The 20,005-nt window shown below is 40.1% G+C and overlaps 1 protein-coding gene and 1 long non-coding RNA gene across 22 annotated transcripts in view; one reads left to right on the top strand and one right to left on the bottom strand.

The window, feature by feature from the left end:
• The window catches only part of FOXP1 (forkhead box P1), a 632,958-nt gene that overhangs the window by 450,267 nt on the left and 162,686 nt on the right, over window positions 1-20,005 (top strand). For 2 of the 21 annotated variants that reach the window (XM_032289660.1, XM_032289658.1), the window contains exon 1: window positions 7,668-10,722. The exons of 14 other annotated variants lie outside the window; for them this stretch is intronic. Coding sequence is in view for 5 of the 7 variants with exons in the window: in XM_032289652.1 (XP_032145543.1) it covers window positions 12,092-12,277 (186 nt within the window). In the remaining 2 variants the exon portion in view is untranslated. Of the gene's footprint in view, window positions 1-7,667; window positions 10,723-10,758; window positions 12,278-20,005 lie in introns of those variants that run through there. 5 more of the 21 variants (XM_032289640.1, XM_032289641.1, XM_032289656.1 and 2 more) reach the window with 3 other exon arrangements.
• Window positions 5,034-5,534, bottom strand: LOC116559208. Its single transcript, XR_004272376.1, has 2 exons — window positions 5,407-5,534; window positions 5,034-5,224 (listed from the first exon to the last, which is right to left on the bottom strand). It is a non-coding gene; the product is annotated as an uncharacterized LOC116559208 (long non-coding RNA).

Genomic DNA, 20,005 nt, shown 5'->3' with positions numbered 1-20,005 from the left:
TTTTTTTTTTTTTTTTTTTTTTTTGAGACGGAGTTTCACTCGTTACCCAGGCTGGAGTGCAATGGCGCGATCTCGGCTCACCGCAACCTCCGCCTCCTGGGTTCAGGCAATTCTCCTGCCTCAGCCTCCTGAGTAGCTGGGATTACAGGCACACGCCACCATGCCCAGCTAATTTTTTGTAATTTTTTAGTAGAGACGGGGTTTCACCATGTTGACCAGGATGGTCTCGATCTCTTGACCTCGTGATCCACCCACCTCGGCCTCCCAAAGTGCTGGGATTACAGGCTTGAGCCACCGCGCCCGGCCAGTAAGTTAATTTCTTAAGCACTGTTTCATGCTTTCAGCCTCTGTGCTCCACCTTCTTGAGCCTCCTTTCTGCTCCTTGGCTGTTTGACTTCTTCTTTATTTGTGGGTTTCATATTAAGTAGCACCTCTTCATGGATGAATTCCTTGATGGACTTATCTAGGGTAGGTTAAAAGTGAGAAGTTAAGTTGTTTTTTAGTAAAGCCTCTCTCTGAGGCTTCGTTCATGGTGGATCTCTAATTATTTCTGGATTTGTTGATTGCTGGTGTCTTAACTCTATCTCCCACTAGACTGCAGTATCAGAAAGAGAAGGGCCAGGTCTGTCTTGTTCTCCCCTCCTAGGCCCAGTGCCTAGACAGTGCTGAGTACAAAGTAGACACCAAAAATTATGTGTTTAATTGATGTGTAAATAGAAGCTAATGTTCTGGTGCCTGTAGAATGGTTAACTTTAACATTTGTTTTGAAAAGTTGCCTGCGTAGTGAAACCAAGTTAATTCTGAGGTCACCGCTAAAGCATTTATTGTTTGAAAAGCACCTGATTGACAGTCACAGAGCTCTTAAAAGTGGGGGAGGGGACTCTACAAATGGTAGAGCCAAAGAAGAAGAGTAATTTTTGTGTTGTCCTTCAAAACATGCAGTGTCACTGGGAAGGAGGTGTGCAATGAGTCTTCCAAGTCATGGACAGCCTGGTGTTTGGATCACAGTTTCTTGGCATTTTTTTTCTTCTTGGAGACCAAGTCTTACTATGTTGCCTAGGCTGGCCTCAAACTTCTGAACTGAAGAGATCCTCCCACCGTGGCCTCCCAAATAGCTAGGACTACAGGTGCATGCCACCATGCCTGGCTTCTTGACAGATTTTTTAATGTCCCAAGACAGATGCCTCTCTTTTCTGATAGTCCTCTTTTGAAAAGTTCCTCTCTGATTTTCCCCTAAGCTTCACCTTCTCCTCCAGACAGTACTAGTATTTGAATACTTAGAAGCTGTATGACATTGGGCAAGGGAGTCAACCACCCTGAGCCTTGTTTTCCTTCCCTGTAAAATAGGCATGATAATTCCCACCTTGGAAGGTCATTGGAAGGATAGTGAATCCTGACACAAAGTGAGATTGGTAAATGCTATTTTCACTAACATTAGACTATATTAACTATGACTACAAATCTGGTATGGAATCGAAATGCTCATCTTACAGCTCATGAACAGAGCTTTTGGAAGTTACAAGTTGAAATCGCTAACAGGAAATCCAAAACTAGATATACTTCAAAATCTGAAACTTTATGAGTGCCAACATGATGCCACAAGCGAAAAATTCCACACCTGACCTCATGTGATGAGTTGCAGTCAAACCTTAGTTTCATGCACAAAATTGTCAAAAGTCTTATATCAGATTATCTTCAGGCTTTGTGTATATAAGGTGTGTACGAAACATAAATGGATGTCATGGTGAGACTTGGGTCCCATCTCTAAGATACCTTACCATGTGTGTGCAGATATTCCAAGATCCTAAAAAATCTGAAATCCAAAACACTTCTGATCCCTATCATTTTGCATAAGGGATCCTCAACTTTTAAAAGAGTTACAGTAGGCATTCTGTTACCAGGCCTCTGTGTGCCCGCGGAGTAGCCATCATGAGCAAAGCTCACCCTCCCGAGTTGAAAAAAATTATGGACAAGAACTTATCATTGAAATTAAATGGTGGCAGACATGTCCGAGGAATATTGCGGGGATTTGATCCCTTTATGAATCTTGTGACAGATGAATGTGTGGAGATGGCGACTAGCGGACAACAGAACAATATTGCAATGGTGGTAATATGAGGAAATAGTGTCATCATGTTAGAAGCCTTGGAACAAGTATAAATAATGGCTGTTCAGCGGAGAAACATGTCCATAGGGCCTGTTTTACTATGATGTAAAAAATAGTTCATGTACATTTTCACATTAGACTTTTTGTTAAATAAACTTTTGTAATAGTCAAAATAAAAGTTACAGTTTATTTTGGGATCAATGGAAATGATATTCTATTTAATTGGTTTTTATTATCATATATTAAGTAAGTACTACTTTGTTTGAAATCTTTAAATTGAAATAAACAGATTTTGCATGCAACTACTGTGAGTACTTGGGAAACTTGTAGTGCCCCTGGGTTTTATTATAAACTCCAGTTAGCATTTTATTGTGGCTGTTTAGAAGTATCGATTGATATCAAGTCTGGAAAGCAACTTCTACCTGTTCACCTTTTCCCATTCCTGAACACATAATATAAAAAGAGTCTGTTGGCCAGGTGCGGTGGCTCACGCCTATAATCCCAGCACTTTGGGAGGCGGAGGCGGGGAGATCATGAGATCAAGACCATCCTGGTCAACATAGTGAAACCCCCATTTCTACTAAAATACAAATATTAGCTGAGCATGGTGGCATGTGCCTGTAGTCCCAGCTACTTGAGAGGCTGAGGCAGGAGAATTGCTTGAACCCAGGAGGCGGAGGTTGCAGTAAGCCAAGATTGCACCACTGCACTCCAGCCTGGCGCCAAGATTGCACCACTGCACTCCAGCCTGGCGCCTGGCCACAGAACAAGACTGTTTCAAAACAAACAAACAAACAAACAAAAATTAGCTGGCCGTGGTGGTGGGAGCCTGTAATCCCAGCTACTCAGGAGATTGAGGCAGGAGAATTGCTTGAATCTGGGAGGTGGAGATTGCAGTGAGCTGAGATCACACCACTGCACTCTAGCCTGGGCAACAGAGAGACTGTCTCAAAAAAAAAAAAAAAAAAAAGTCTGTTTCAGTAAATGCAGACTGGCTTGCCTGTGCTCAACCCTGTCTCCACTTGGTTGGCTTCACTGGGATGAGGACTCTCGTGCCCTGGCTTGTGCTGGGAATTAATAGAACCAAAGCAGTAACAATCCTTAGAGCCGAGGAATAGAAGTCATTGGGGCTTCAAAGAGTTCATTTCCCATAAAGTATCCAAAGTTGTTCAAAGTCGATCAAGCTGTCATCACATTTCAGATGAGACCATTTTAGGGAGTAACAAGGGCAGAGTAGATCAATTAACATTTCTTTTTTTAAAAAAAATCACTCTAAATTCAATGAATTTTCAAGGCAGGTTAAAACGTAATAGCAAATCTGGTGATGGAAGAATTGAGGCAGCTTCTGTTGTGGTATTTACTGCAGTTATCATTTCTACACTTAAAGCTGCATTCCTGTCTTATTTATTTTGCCTGCCGTTTACTTCACTGAGTTTGATTTAGAGAAGTCAGTGCATTGTATTATGGTGCCATTATGAATCTGAATTTCTGATTTAATTCCAACAGCGTGAGCCCAGAACAGAGGACCAGGCGACTCTCTGCGTTACCCCAATTAGCCCGGCCAAGCTTAGACACCTGGCTCCGTCTCTGTTTGTATGCCCCAATTTCCCCTCCTGTAAAATGGAGCTATTTCCTTCTTATCTGAGGGCTGTAATCATAAAAGAAAATTTCCTAGAGATGTGAAAAAAACATTTTAAATAGCATGCAAATACTTGCATTTGTATTTTTATTTTAACCCAAATTAATATGCGAAACCAGGATGCCATTTTCAGAGTTCTTGGCATTAGTTCATCATATTTCTAGGTGAAGTATGTGAAAGTGATTATAGGTAATAAATATCTTTTTTTAAAAAACTTATTGCAGAGGCAGTTTTTCCACTGTTAATGAGGGTAATTTGACTTGGTTGAAGGATTGCAGTTCTTAAGAATTAATGCAGTAATCCAATTCAAAGATTTAAAGAGATCTAAGATTTTTCACAGGTCGCGTGCCAGTGAATGTGCTCCTATCACATAGCAGCTAATGGACTTGAACGCCAGTCTGTCATTTACTGTTCCCTCACTGCATAGCAGCTTTGCCCTTGGTAGTGAGTATACTTTCCAAGCATTGCAGGTTATTTAGAAGTGTGGTATATTTGTAACACTTTTGAGAGATAGTATCCTATTTCCCACAGCCCCTAATTACTATAAAAACTGGGGTTATCTTTCTTAATTACATGTTTGAATCCTAATCTGCTAAGGTCTGAGGAATATCAGGCTCAGAGGAGCTGCCTTCTTGCCTTTCTTTTTCAGAGAAGGGCCTTTTATTTTTTTTAATGTATTTTTAAAAACTAATTCATGTATCATTGTATTCGTACATATAGGTTAATTCACATGAATACAAAGGTTACATGCACTGTATTCATGACTTTCCATTTTTGATAATGATGTATTATTAACAGCTAACAATATTTTGTAAAGGCTTATTTGTAAAGGATGTTGGAAATGTTCTTATTTCCCGATCCCATTATGTTCCTAAATATTAAAAATCCCATTTTGAGGCAATTAGAAGCATTCGCTTCTTCCTCCACGTGCGTTCTCCAGACAGCGTCACCATTCTGTGCACACAGGAACCTTTGTTCCTTAATTAGAAAAAGGACTAGAGCTCATTAGTTGTGGTTCCATGTGGTGTCTGCTCGAACACTGAGGCAATAATACATTACAAGGAGATCCAGCCTAAATCTGGGAGGCTCTCCATAGCTCCGAGAACTGCGAAAAGATACATAAATCTTGGAGGGTCCTTGTAGGGCCACCCTCACATCCTGCACTGTCCTTGAGGGCCTGGCTGACTGCTCATCAGTTTTAAAGCCAAAGAGATTTATATATTCACAGGGGGAGGGAAGGAGAGAAGGCACAACTTGTATAGAAATCTAGAACTTTACCTTTATTGAAAGCCCATGGTCTTGCACCCAAAAAAAAAAAAAAACTAGATAGAATTATATTTTGGGTTTTTTTTTTTAAGTTAATGGGCACCATCCAGATGTATTCAGATGTTATTGAAGGCTGATGACTTGTTGACACACATGATAGAAGACCAAATATCCTAGGCTGATTTCACTGCTGGCATTGGACATCGGGGGAGCTGCAAGAGTTCTGAAAACTGTAACTCCCAAACTGAAATGACAAAAGCTTTAGACTGCATCAGTTATCAACAAAGAGCCCTGCTTACCACAGTCAGAACAGGCATTTGTCCCGCCTCCAGGAAACTTCATGCATCTAATGTTCCCAAAAATATTAACAGTACAAATGGTGGACCCATCTCACTGGTTAAGATCAAGGTTCCCACAGCAGAGAAGTGAGCAGGTGGAGTGAAAATTCTCAGACTGTATGGAGGATGTTTTGCTGTGGCTTGGCTGGGCTGGTGAGGATGTGCTGAAATATAAAGGGATATGGAGAAGTGAGCAAAATGTCAGTTTGAAAGCCAGAGATTGGAAAATAGAGCAGTTATTTTGAGGGTCAATTCATTTCTCTTTGAGCAGGGTTTATTCAGTCTAACACCCTGGAAGGAAAAGGACTCAGAGGCTGCTAGTCATGTCTGAGATACTCTCCCACCCCGCACACGCTAACCCCCTCCTCATTTCTTGCCTTCTCCTTACATCCCTGCCAAAGGATAAATTGCCCTCATCCTGCTAATGCTAATGGAAGACATTATTAACAAAAGGGAGTGCTTCATAAAGGAAGCTGAGATCTGGCAAGTGGAGGCATGACACCCTTATGCCGATAGTGGTACAGGTCAGAAATAGTGAATATGGAAACAAATATTTTGCTGAAATGTTCTGCCATTTAAAGGGACACGTCTACTAGCAATATACATACGTATTTTTCCACCAGTAATCTTTTTTTTTTATGTTGTATTTCTCAGAGAAAGAAAAATAGATTTTAAAATGTAAAAACCTGTTCTTCAATTGAGTATGCAAAAATCTCATTGCAGTATTTATTCTAAACCTGCTCTCATAATGTTCAGTCAAGGAGAAAACAGCAAAAAACAGTTGTTGATGGACTTAGCAGAGAACTGGATTAAATAAGCATTAGTCTACTGAAGCTGATTACAGGAATATGAAAATGCAGTATCTTAATGGTACATATTTTTATGTGGCAGCTCAGTTGCCTTTCATTTTGCAGCTAATATGTCTATTCTTATGAGTCATTTACTTCTTTAATTACCTTTTGCAGGCAAGGCACCATGGTATATTAATGTGAATGATTTTTACTGCCAGTTTATCATACAATGCCCCAGAAGTTGAAAGGCGTAATTGACTTGGAAGAACAGCTCATGAAGGAAACAATATTTAGTTGACAGTTTTCCTTGTACTCTCTGTTGACGTTTATGAGTTTACACTATGCTAAAGGAGTAATAAACACAATTTTCTTTCAATAACAGGAAAGGGTGGCTTCTAAAATACATTTGTGGAAAACACATTTGTTCATTTCTTGCATAATATGAAAATAACACATTTCCAGTGATAAGGCTTCTCAGATTGCCAATTGAATTAAACCTTTGAAGGTGCATTTATAACCTGTCTCAGAGCATTAGGAGATATTAGGGTTCATGTGATTGAATCTATTTAATGAATATTTAAATTATAAACAGATTTAGATAAATCAAATTTAACTCTGGGTGTTAGGGTGAGACTATTTGGTCCTGTGCTCCCAACTTCCAGGAGAAGGGAAGGCAAGACGGCAGCTTGGGGATTGGGACTTGTCTGGTGGAAGATTTTCTTTCTCCAAAGGGCGGGAAATTCTGACAGTACATTTTGGAAAAGTAAAGAAGGCATAGTCGATGCAACTCCTTATATGGCCTGGCCTTTGAAGAGTTAAATAGAGATTTGGGTGGGTCGCTGCTGTTTTGGAGCCTGGAAAGGTGCCTTGCCTTGACTTGGGTAGCCTTACTTTAACCATCACTTCCACAGCCCCCTTGGCCCTAAGCTGGTTCACTGGCTCTGGGCAGGCCCTGGTTTGGCACATTGGTTCAGAGGGAGTTAAACTTTTCACAGTTTTCTGGGTTGTTTGCAGTTCAGTCCTGTGCAACATAATGAAAGTTTTCTAGCCATCTGTTGTTAAGCTGGCGGTGAACAAGGCCAGTATATCCAAACAAAGTTCTGGCCTGCTGTAAACTGAACCTGTCAGTTTAGCATAGCTTTGCTGACCCCTCCAAGGAACAGGGCAGCCCTCGGTACCAGGCACTCACCGCTTAGAACTTTCAAAGGGGAACTATTTTGGGGGTAGGGGTAGGGGCCTGTTTACTTTTTTCTTCTGTGTTCTCTCACTGGCTTGGATTGGTTTATACTTAATCTTTAAATGTACAAATGGATGCTGGTCTCCCCTCCTTTTTCAGAGGGGAGGGCATTTCTTCTTAATAGGGGGTTATAACTTTTCTTTTTTTTTGAGACGGAGTCTTGCTCTGTCGCCAGGCTGGAGTGCAGTGGTCCAATCTCGGCTCGCTCAAACCTCTACCTCCCGAGTTAAAGTGAATCTCCTGCATCAGCCTCCTGAGCGGCTGAGATTACAGGCGTGCACCACCACACCCAGCTGATTTTGGTATTTTTAGTAGAGATGGGACTTTACCATGTTGGCCAGGATGGTCTTGACCTCTTGACCTTGTGATCCACCCGTCTCGGCCTCCCAAAGTGCTGGGATTATAGGTGTGAGCTACCGTGCCCGACCGGGGATTATAACTTTGAGAACAAGGTAGGAATGTCTATAGATGTGTGTGGGGAGGCTGTGATTCAAAGGGATGTTCTGTGCAGTTATTTTTGATTCATTATTTTCTCTTTCAATGTCTTGGGGGGAGCAAATAGTCCAGGAAAGGAAGCGCCTATATTTATTACTTAACTTATATAGGTAAAGTTTTCATAGCCTTAAGAGGACTTTTTTCCCCTTTCTGCTGTTTTTTGTATTTCATCATCAGAAGTTAATATACAGGCAGAGCAGCAGTTAGAGAGTACTCCCTGCTGTATGGGGTATTTCCTGTTTCACTGTTCTCATTTACAAGGTGTATCATTGGCCTTAATTGCCCAGCTTAACCTTAAAATAATTCCATTGTTTGGCCGTATTTTTCCTACTGTAGTATATGTCTCATTCCTTTTCCGTTTAGCAGTATTTCCTTGGCTCTATATGAAATGCTTCTATACATTTGGATCCTTGAGCTATCTGTCTACCTACCTGCCTACCTACCTATCTATCTCAATACCTAACACTTCCCCTCACCTTTGTGGGTTCTTTTGTTCATGATACCTCGTAGGCGCTGCTATATTTTTATCTTGGCCTTGCTGTCATGTATTTCTTGTCCATCCTTGGTTACATTTGTGCCCTGTTAAGAGAGGGCCCTGGGAGTTATCATTAAACCTCAGACCTCAGTGTCCATTCCAAATCACTAAAATATCAAGGAGAATAGCCAGTGTTTTTGAATAGCTATTCTGGCCACTCTAATGGCGACCTTGGTCTGTCTAGGGGCAAGCAGACCACAGTCCCACACAGCAACAAAGAAACAAGATACCGAAAGCCTTTAGACAAATGTCTGAAGCACCAGAGTGAGAGGATTTGGGCTCAACTTCAACTGCAATCAAGAAATGGACAAGGGTCAAGAATTCCATAAATGGGGATGGGGACAGAAGAGGCAAAGAAATAAACAAGGAGACACCCAAGCTTTCCCCTTTAAGGGACAGGGAGTATTATAGCAGTGAAAAATATTCAATTTAAAATTTAAATGAGTGCACTTACTAGGAAATACCATAGAGTCATAATCTGTTTGTAAGGTGACTGACACATAAAGTGCTTTTTTGTTTTAAAGTAAAAAAAAAAATCACACACACACATATTCGGGGTAGAGTTTCGGGTATAAAATGTCAGGTGCAATGTAACATGTACTCATCTCCAAGAGTCAAGCAAATAACCTTGGTATTTAGGACACTGCCTTTTAGAACATGAAATCATATTTTGTTATGTGTCCTTTTTTTTTTTTTTTTTGGAGGAGGACTACATTAAGAGGTCACCTATTCGCTGTGTTTTTGCTGTCTTAAACTCAGCCCTTCTATTAAAATCAAACCACTGTGTAAACATTCCTGTGTTGTTCTTGGTCTCTACAATGGCCACGGGGATCAGGTTTCACCTGCCTGCACATCTTCAAGCAATTAGAGCAATTAGCGTGAAGCCATTTCACATTCAAGGATTCAAGGTCTATGGTGACATTCAAGTCCAGGAGAAGTCTGAAAGGGAGACGAGGAAGAGGCCCAGAGCTAGACGACTATTCCATGGCCCTGAGCAGACAATTTCTCTTTTAAAAATGGTGGCTCTTTAATGATGTTATTATGAGGTTTTTAAATGACATATCAAAAGTTGTTTATATCACAAAAACCCAACAGTCATTTAATTATACTAATGAAGGTCTTTATACATGGCAGATTTTTTAAAAAAATACTTCTAATGGCCATGAGAAGTGGAGTGTTGCTGCTCCTTGCATCTCAGTGGTGGTGGCAGCATTCTGTGTAGAGGAAGAACGTATTTTATCATGTATAAGGGAAATTGCATTTCGCTTTTCACAGTAAACCTCCCTGTGTTTTTGGTAAATCTAACAATTACAGCAACATGGAATATTTAGTTGGGAGATGTTTGGAAAAAGTGTTGAAAGCAACTATGTTTGTTTGGTTTTTTTTTTTTTAAGGTTAGAGAACAGTCATGGCGACTTTGATGGATTGAACTAATACAATTCAAACAAAAATCATCAACTTTAGCACATCTGATAGATGTATAGGCATGGCAGAGGTGTCTTGAAAAAATACTGTTAGGATCTAATAGGGTTTTGGCTTTGTTTGTGTTATTTGGTTGTTTTTTGTTTTTTTTGTTTGTTTGTTTTTTTTGCATTTGTAACTTAGTTACCCAGGACTCGTTTGCACAAGGCAAATCCTAAACTGATTACAGCTTTTAAAAAGTGGTTTGTACATTTTTAAATCCATATTTCAATGTTAGTTTATTATGCAAAAAAGGAGGGGCACTAATTTTAAAAATCCAAGCGTGCTGCAAAAGAAGATCTTGCTTTGCAGTCCCAGAGGGTGCATGCAATCAGGAATAACCGCAGGCTAAATTATAATGTGGAATTCTGTTGCCCTCTAACCTGATGCTGATGCTGCCTGTTCACATTCAGTGTTTGTTAACAAACAGCTTTAAAAACAAAATTGTTAGAATTACTATTTCATTGTATGCGCTGACTTTAATGAAAATAAGAGGCTTTTTTTTTTTAATTGCATGTCTCTAAGAAAGTTGTGATAATTCCTTTACAGAACTGCCGTAGTTGGCTTAAAAGCGACTAGGTGTTGAGCAGTTACATATCTGTAGGACAGAACACATCTATTTGTGTGACTGAAGCTGGAACATTTGTGTTCATTCCATAACTAGCCATTTTAGGGAACTGGACTGCTTAGAGCTCTCTAGCCCCATCTCGGACTACTTATAGCTCTTCTGTTGAGAGATGCTTTTCCTGACCGCCCACTTTCATGGCGCCCAGGCTGTGTGCCTTTTGATACTGCAACGCAGAGCAGCTGCAGGGGATGGTAATAAAATGCAGCGTGTTGGACACTGAGCAAGGTAAGAGTGCCTTTTTCTCCTGCCCCTTGAAAATGGATTGCTAGGAAATCATTTCCTGGTCTCTAACTGGACCAGCTGAGTTAGAGAGGAACATTTGCATTGGATACTCCACCCCTCCCCAAAGTGGAGAAGGCAGGCGTGGAAGCACTGAGGCTCAGGAGGGAGGTGAGGCAGTAAACCAGATCTTTCCCATTTTTTCCCTCTAGCCTAGTCCTCTGTTTCTATGATCTGCCTTTTGAACTGTTTTTGTGGCTGATCAGTTCCACCTAATATGTCTCTTGATTTCTGCTATTGTAATACTCAGGCGACATGCTGTTCTCTTCATTTTTATAAGCTTTAGATGCTTCTGCCTGTCATTTTCTGGCGGTTTATCTTCAGCGTCTGGATTTGCTTTCAGACTTGAATGTCTATCAAGCTGCCGTTGCTTTGAATGTGAGATCAAAAGAAGATGAATTCCAGTAAAAAATTTCCTTCTATGAAGAAAAGATTGGGGCCTATGTAAACATCCCACTGACAGCTCCCAATGAGTTATTTTAGCCGAGTATTAGCACCTGGATGACAGACAGTCCAGCATTCCACGCTAAATAACAAATCAGTAGCTTCCGTGGCAGAAGAACATTGCCACAGGAGCAATACATTTTCAGAAGGATTCCTTTTTTTGTTATTGAATATGGCTGTTCAACTCTTCCTCCTATTTTTCAAGCTGACTTGCTGTGCCTTCAGCAGTTTACTTTTCTTTACAGTCTCTGTTGAGTTGCTCCGGTGCCAGGCGACAGGACTGTAATAATGATTTCGGGGTGGGTTAAGGAGTGTTCCAGTAGGCAAGCTAGGCATCTGGAGATAAACAGGTAGTTTGCTTGATGGAGAAGGAAAATGTAAAGGACAGCCTGTCAAAGCCAGATCCAGGGTACATCCCTGGAATGCGGGACAATGTGTTCTTTAAAAATACGTGTGACAAAATCCTCTAAAGTCTGAAAATCTGAATTTTCTTCCTTTTTTTTTTTTTAAAGCATCCTGCCTATGTAAATGTCACCACAAAAATATCTCAAGAGCAGGTTTCCCGAAACCCTGTTGGTGTGTATTTGTCTGCGTGAATGAGCTGTGTTTGGCTAGGGCTTGGTCTAGCCGGGGCGCACTGCGTGTGCTGTGTCGCTGCTTGCAGACCTGGAGCGGTTTAGATACGTGTGGCATTAATAGATTTCTTTAAGTGCTAAATGCAACTTTGAAAATTACCTGCAAGCTCCAACTGATCTTTCAACTTTGAAAGTGAAGAATTACTTGAGGAATTCTTGTGGTTTCTTTGTCATTTAGTGAGAGCCCAGCCAGCTACTGTGGAGGCAAACCTCCCTGAGGTTGCCTACAAAGGGCAATGTTCCAGTGTGTTTTCTCTTCGAGTGTGCTTCAGCCGCACAGTACTTCCTGTTTATTCAAACATCTTTTTCACCACTCGGCAACCCCCGCTTCGCAGAAACAGCCAGAACCCATCTACAGCAAGAAGACGGAAATCCAAAGGCAGACAGTACGGGCTCCCTTCGCCAAACTCTTCATTTTCTCTGTAAGTGTCCAGAGAAAAAGAAACATTTTTTACTGGGTTAAACTTTTAAACTAGGGATCTGTTCTTGTGCAGACATTCTCTGAAGGGCGAAATCGGATGATCCAACTTGTTTACTGCTTTTTTTCCTCCTCCTTCCCTCCTCTCTCCATCAGAGGTTTTTTTCTTTTTAGAGATTTGAGAGGACCGGTTCCTTTCTAACTCCTTTTTTAATTCACTCTTGCTTTCAAATATGTCTTTGGATATAATCAGCTAAGTAAGCAGCCGGGTGGTGTCAGGATAGTTTTACAGGCTGAACATAGATGGGAACCTCTCTCTGCTTACTGTGACATTGTTTCGTGTTGCCTTCTTTTTCTTCCTGTTATCACAAGTAGTAAGAGAATGTGGGGATGGTGCCTTTGTAATTCTGCATCTACAGAATTGTCCCCTGATGTTTGCATCACGACGCCGTCATCATTTGTGAATCAGTCTTGATAATATTTGTACCAATTTCATGCCAATAAAAGTCAGACTGCTGAAACACGCACGGTCATTATCTCATTCATATAACTATTGTTTAAACAGAGTGGGCTGCATACGGAAAGGGAAAGCCTGCCTCACTTTCTGTGATGGTTGTTAACTTTGATGTTGGAAGGCTCTTTACAAAAATTTTCATTGTGGATAATCAGTATGGCAGGAAAAGCCCTCAGACTTGAGCTGCCTCTTGGCTCTGAGTAGAAGAGAGATCTAACGGCTTAGTCTTTTCTGTTGAAATTACTTTTTAAACACATGGTTTGACATTTTTAAAAAAGGTTCCACCTTTTCCTGTCTGTAGTCACTCCTTTTGCCTCTCTCCCCTCCCTCCACATCCCCCTTCCCTGACCCCCAACTTCAGTTTAATTGGTAAACCAGGTGTTAATATTTTTTTAACTATATACTGGTCAGGGAATAGACAGGAAATGGAAAATTAGCTCTTTTGATCTTAAGAGAATTGTTGTTACTCTGAACCTTGTTTGCTAGTCCCCAGACTAAATATTTTTAAATTTTAGTGTCTTAAAACAGCATCTATTAGAATAGAGAAAGAAATATGCTCTGGGGTTGTCCAAACCTCTCGTGGAAGAAACATTTAAATACATAAAATAAGTAAGAGTGTGTGTGTGTGTGTGTGTGTGTGTGTGTGTGTGTGTGTGTTGTGTGCACGTATTGCTATGGCTGTGATGTCTTTTCCAATGTTAAAAAGTTGTTCTCTTTTGCAAGAAAAAATAAGATGTTTGTGACTGCCTTAAGGACAATTTGTTTAACAGTAGGAGTAATTGCAGGGAAAATGGAAAGAGTGACTGAAGGTATTTACTCAGATGTTAGTGTAGGTGTGGGGGCCGAAAACTCAGTGTGGGAACAGTGGGCTGCTTTTCTTGGTATCTCAGTCTATTTGATGACCATCAAATTTCCCAGCTCGCTGGTTTTGTTTTTTCTGGATGGCATGTTTGATTATTTATCAGAAGGGGAAGGGAGTAGCTGAAGCAAATAAACATGTGACCAAGTTCTGTTTTGTTTTCCACTCTGAAAGCCATGCCCTTTAACAGATATACAGAAAATAATAAATGCATTGTGTTATGATAAAAGGAAATTATATGTCTTTTTTTTTTTTTTAAGGCAAGTGAGTTAACCCTTAAGGCTCAGGAGGCTTTTTGCCTTCTCAGAATTTGCCAGTCTTTTTATTGAGAATTAGTCTATTGCAACTAATGGTTTTATGGGACAGGATTTCCCAGGATTACTTTGTTCATTAGTTTAGCTTTTTCTAGGCGGTTCACTTAGGAATGCCGGCCTCAGTAGCTCAACTGTGTGGTGTATGTGTATGTTTTAAATAATAATAACGTTGGACAAACCAGTGGCTCTTACAGTTTTGTTAAAAGCTATATTGTGAGGTTTAGAGCTAAACTTGAAGAGCTCAGCTAAAGGAAACTACACGAGAGAGTCTGTGGCTAGGGTACAACGTCATTTATCAGAGGCCAGCATTTTGCCCCTCTCTTTAAAGATGTCAGGCAGGTGCTGTAATACAAAGAGTCTACTTATTTGCCTGTGTCCATCATAAATATCTTCTAGTCTTTAATATTATGTAACCTATTTCATTATCTTCAAGGCCGTCATTATCTTACATTGATTCCTCCAGAGGCCAAGGGAAAGGTTCAAATCTGTATTAAATTTAGATTTAAAATTTATATATTTTTTAGTTCTCAGGTGGGGTTTGCATGGCTTTGTGAAAACAATATGTAGGCATTCACTGATACAGGTGTGCACACTGGCACATTCTTTAGATACTGGAGCATGATTTTTTGTAGAGGCTTCCTCACTTCTTCACATCCTGAAGAAGTGATACGGATGATTCTAGCACACTGCCTGGCCCAGTTGTATCAAGACCTATAAATCGCAGCTGAAAATCTGTTTCATTGCCTATACTGTGTTGGAATGTGAATTGAAAATATGCACACAGAAGGGATTCCCTCTTCATTGACTATATAAGGGAACGGTGCAGCAGAGGCTCAACTACGGCGCAACTTTCACGAGTATTGCCCTGAAGATAACTGGGAGGTGGCTTTGCTCTTGAGAAGACAACCGTGGAAGCAGTGGCCTTTCCGCCTCTGTTGTCCTCTCCAAAAGGCAGTTGGGTTGGATAATCATGCTTTGCATTTATACAGAGCCCTTTGTCTGTAGAAATCAAAGTGCCTGACTAATACTAACTTATTAATACTCAGAACACCCCAGGGACATAGGTAGGCTGCAAAGTTTATCCCACTTTAGAGGTGGGAAAATGTCCAGTTGTTAAAATCGTTTATAATTTCCGGGTGTGTCTGTATTTAATGCTCAGGCTAGACCTGGAAGCGCTATGATCTGGAGATCATGAGAAGCATTTTTTCCTGTGACATAGTCAGCCCTGACCACAGGCAGCCTCATGAGAAAGTGTTTTACCATGAAGAAACTGGCCTGGAAAATATAGCTAGTGCGTGGTGATGGTGGTGGTGGTGGGAGGGAGGAGGTGGTAAAGACTAATTGCACTCAATTTTAATCTATTTAGGGTCAAAGGATGTATTTTTTTTAACGATACAGCATGGGCTGAAACTTCTGATTTTTGTTCTGTTTCTCTTTAACTCAATATGATGTTGGCAATTTAACTTCCACAAAAATCAAGTTAGTTTGCTCTTTCTGAGGAAACAGATACAGTACTGCTTATGGGCTCTGCAAAGTTAAGTCAGCGGTTGCTCTGTAGTTACATGCTTTGGGGGCAAAAGGACTGAAACATGCTGTTAGCCTGGTATGGGACTGTGTGATTCCACAATTCTGGAGTGCCGTGGGCCTCCTTCCTAGGTTTCTAAAGCACACTGTAAAAATCAGGCAAGTGCCATTTGCTGTTCAGAGTCCTTTTATGAAAGCTTTTCCAGAAAAATCCACAGTAGGGTATAGGTGTTTGGGTTTTTTGGCTCCTGATACTGTTTGTTTGTTGGAACCTGAACATAGAAATTGATTTGAAAAAAATCTTCAGTCAAAATGTGCTTTTAATTTCAAAAGTAATTTTTTAAAGACCATACAGAATGATTCCAGTTTTGCTTAAGAAAATTTCTTCTCTTTTTTTTTTTTTCTGTCTTTTGAGACAGAGTCGTGCTCTGTTACCCAGGGTGGAGGACAGTGGCACAATCTTAGCTCACAGCAGCCTCATCCTCCCAAGTAGCTGGGACTACAGGTGTGCACCACCACACCTGGCTAATTTTTGTATTTTTATTAAAGATGAGTTTTGCCGTGTTGCCTGGGCTGGTCTCCAGCTCCTGGTCTCAAGCAGTCCACCTGCCTTTGCCTCCCAAAATGTTGGGATTACAGGCATGAGCCAGTGTGCCTGGGCCAAGAAAATTTCTTTTCTATCATATCCCCAAATGCTTAAAATGTGTCATTGTAGGTGACGGTGTCGTATTCGTTGTTTTTTTTATTATTCTCCCAATTCATGTACACGTTCCGTATCTTCTACCATGAAGTTGTTATTTCATAATCCATAGTTATTCAGCACTTTTCAAAATCACTTGTTTTTTACCGAACGTGAGGCTCTACACTATGCTCTTTACATGTATCAGTTTGACATAGGTACTTTTCGTTCCTCCCATTCTTATTGGGAGGTTAAGTAACTTGTCTCAGGCCACACAGCTAGCAAACATTGGAACTGGGCTTCAAATCCAGACGCAATGATTGGTGTGCGTTCAACCACTGTGTTTGCCGCTTCTGTAGAAATATATTATTGTTTTTGAAAGCAAACGTCTATTTCTTTATAATTTCTGTGATTCTCTCAAGGTCAGTAATTCCCCCAAATTCCCAGGGAATCCTTATTTTTTCATGCCTGGAAACTTAAGTTCCACCTTATGCTAAACTGTGGTTACTGGAAGTTCCAAAGATCATTGTCACTTTTCAAGCACAACTCTGTGAGCACAAGTGTGCATCAGATGACCACAGTTTCTTTTTCTCAAATTCTCTATTAAAGAAAGTGTTTCTAATTCCTCGACCAAACCAATCAAATCTGTATTTCTTTTGCTGTAACCAGTAGCCACCATAAGATATGATCTTTTTAAAGTTCACTAGAAAGTTACTTTTTGGTGCGGCTTAGATTAACTGAATATATTCTTCTATATGTGACTTATTTTTGTTTTAATCTGTCATGTCAAGCAAGTAGTTCTAGTTCTAGGTGAATGGAAGAACTCCAAATTCGTGGATCTGTGGATTAGTGGCCTTTTTATTTGTGTGTTGTTCTTGAATACAGTGAAGGGATTCTATCCAGGCTGTGTGACCTTGACCATATTACATAAACTTTCAGTTTATATAAAGTAATTTAGAACCAATTGTAGTTGGGATTCAGTGTTAGTTACCATTTTCTTCATTGGTAATATCACCATCAGTATCATCAACTCCTCCTAGCTCAATATTTGGCCCCTTAGGCAGCCATTCCTGTACTGAGAATTGGCAAGGCATGGCTGAATGTTTGGTAAGAGTCAGAAAGAGCCATATTTGCTCAAGCACCTTTGGCATTGGAAAGAGCCAGGATTCTCAGCTGCCTGTCATTTGTGTGACTGCAGATAAACCACGTCCTCTTCATGTCCTCAGTTTGCTTTTTGTACAATTAAAGTTGACTGCCTTAGATTCCTTTGGGTTCAAGAGAGGATGCTGCAATTTTTCTTAGTGTTTCTATAAAGAGGACAACCAGTCGTTTGAGATCACTGGGGAAAAGGAATCTTTGCTTTCCATTGAGAAAATATATTTTCTTATGCCTGGGGCAGTATATGATACATATAGTAATAGTTTCAGTTTCCTAACTATCATGTTTCAGATGCTGTGCTAAGGACTTTACCTACATATTTTACATAATCTTTAAAATTTAACCTCTCTGTTTTTGTGTTTCTTTTTTATTTTAAGACACACAATTTATGATCTACAAGTTAAAAGTAGCACAAACATAATGTGTGCACCACACACTTGCATGCATCATGCTGTATTATAAGTATCAATTGTAATAGTGATATTTTAAACATTTTTATATGCCTTGCATAATAAATAACACAAATATTTTGGAGTTGGTAAAATACTTTATTATAATTATTTTACATACTTTAAACAATGTATTCATAGTAAACAATTCTGGTGTTTTTATTTGGGGATTTTATTAATTTTTTTTTTCAAGAATTCTCCAGAATCTTTTTCTTTCCAGAGAGGAAAAAAAATTGTGAGCATATGACAGCTGAGAAGGCAAAAACTGTATTTACAATGAAGAAATTCTTTCAGGTTGGGCCTATCAAAGGATTATGCAGGTATACACAAATAAAATGACTTTGTTTTAAAATATTTGTGAAGGACTAGATTATGGATATATGGAGTCCCTCTGTAATATTTCTTTTTTTAAAAGATATAATTTTAAATTTAGGGGGTACATGTGCAGATTTGTTACCTGGGTATATTGCATGACACTGAGTTTGCGGATGTCCCAACACCCAGGTGCTAAGCATAGTACCCAATAGTTTGTTTTTTCACCCTTGCCCCCCTCCCTCCCTCTCTCTCCCTCACTCATCTGTTAACTGGGTATAATTTACCTCAAGGAATTAAGAAAAATAAATAATATAATGAGTCTGCACTTTAGTACTTGTCTGGCAATAAACACTACAAAAGTTACAACTTTTAATTACCTTCCCTAGTAACCAGAGACCAGGGCAGGTTTAATAACACAGTAATTTAGCACCCAAACCACCTCCACCAAAAAGAAGAATGTATTTATAGCAGAGAGCAAGAGTCTACAGCGGGTTAAAGCAAGAGCCAGACATCCCACTGGACCTAAAGGCCATGCCGAGTGGGTCAGGGGAAGAGATCTCACTTAGATGGAGGTAAAGTGTAAGATACAGGTGTCCAGAGACATTAACTGTGGCTGGACTTGAGTGAAATTTGGGGAAAAAAGAAAAAGACCTGTGCTTTCTTAGCTCTGCTTTTCTATTATTTGCTTTATGAAAAGTTCCTTTTGAAAAAAAATTCAACCTTGGCCTAGCTGAACCAAAGAATGAAGGACTTGCCCAGATTGAGGAAGAGCAGAGAATCAAGGTATGGTGGGGACAACATCACTATTCCAAGAGAAGATGGATGTACTCAGATAACCAGAGAGGTGAAAACACAGTGTGTGAGAGGACAGAGATAGCTGGGCTTGTTAATTCTTTCCTGTCCGCCTCCTTGGAGTTTGCCATCACAACAGTGGAAGCACAGGATGCTGCTACAGGGATTCAGAAGCAGGGCTGGTCCCTTGGGTCTGGGGAGATCAGGGAACACTGCTGCTTGAAGAAATTGGATTGCGAACAGAGCTTTCAGGGAAAGGGTGAATTTAGATGAAGAAGATACTTGGATGCCGTAAATGTGGGCAGAGAACAGAGAGGGCAGACTTGTAGATGTGGTGATGGCTCACAGAGTCCTGGCAATGGAAAGATCTGGTTGAAAAAAGCACGTCTTTTGTGTGGGGAAAAGAAGGGAAATTAAAGTTAGAAGGTGTGACGCTGAGAAAAGACCTTTCCCTTCATTCTGGAGGCAAAGGTGCCTACAGCCATTCATGCATTTTTAGCTCCGTAGGACTGCATAGCCATTTGCCAAGATTACCCACTGCCATCTTTGGTCTAATCAGTGACCTTGATACGCTGTGAGTATCAAGTTCTCATGAGACAATGTTTGTTTGTTTTTGTTTTTCCATCCTAGCCACTAGACTTGTGACCTTGGACAAGTCACTGAATTTCATAATCTGTCTTTGTTTGCCCATTTTGAATCAAGAGTTATAAAACTTTCCCCAACTTCCCTTTGAAAAGTTGGGAACAAGAAATGAAATTCATATAGAGAGCCGCTAACTAGCACAGTACCTGGTTCATAGTGAATAATTCAAATACAGTGTTTTCATTTAGTGTCTTAAATGTAGGGAAGTTATGCTACACTTGTCCCTATGTTCCTAGCTGCTCCTTGTTTCTTCAGTTGTTTTTCAGCTGAGATGTAATCTTAGCTACTCAAAATAATTGCTTTAAGGAGCGTAAATTAATGGAGAATGTTAGGGTCCCCACCCCAATCCTAATATTTCGCCAATAATGAGTAGTTCCACATTTTGGATTTTTTTTTTTTTTTTTTTTTTTTTTTTTTACTGTGTTTTTCTTTTTTTTTTCCTGACTGGTGTGCAATGGGCCCTTTTCGGCCCACCCCTTTCCCCCC

Source organism: Sapajus apella, unplaced genomic scaffold (genome assembly GCF_009761245.1).
Source record: "Sapajus apella isolate SASKATOON/1434 unplaced genomic scaffold, GSC_monkey_1.0 scaffold23, whole genome shotgun sequence".
NCBI classification, from domain to species: Eukaryota; Metazoa; Chordata; class Mammalia; order Primates; family Cebidae; genus Sapajus; species Sapajus apella.
Note: the sequence above shows the minus strand (reverse complement) of the source record. Positions and strands in the feature narration are given on the sequence as shown.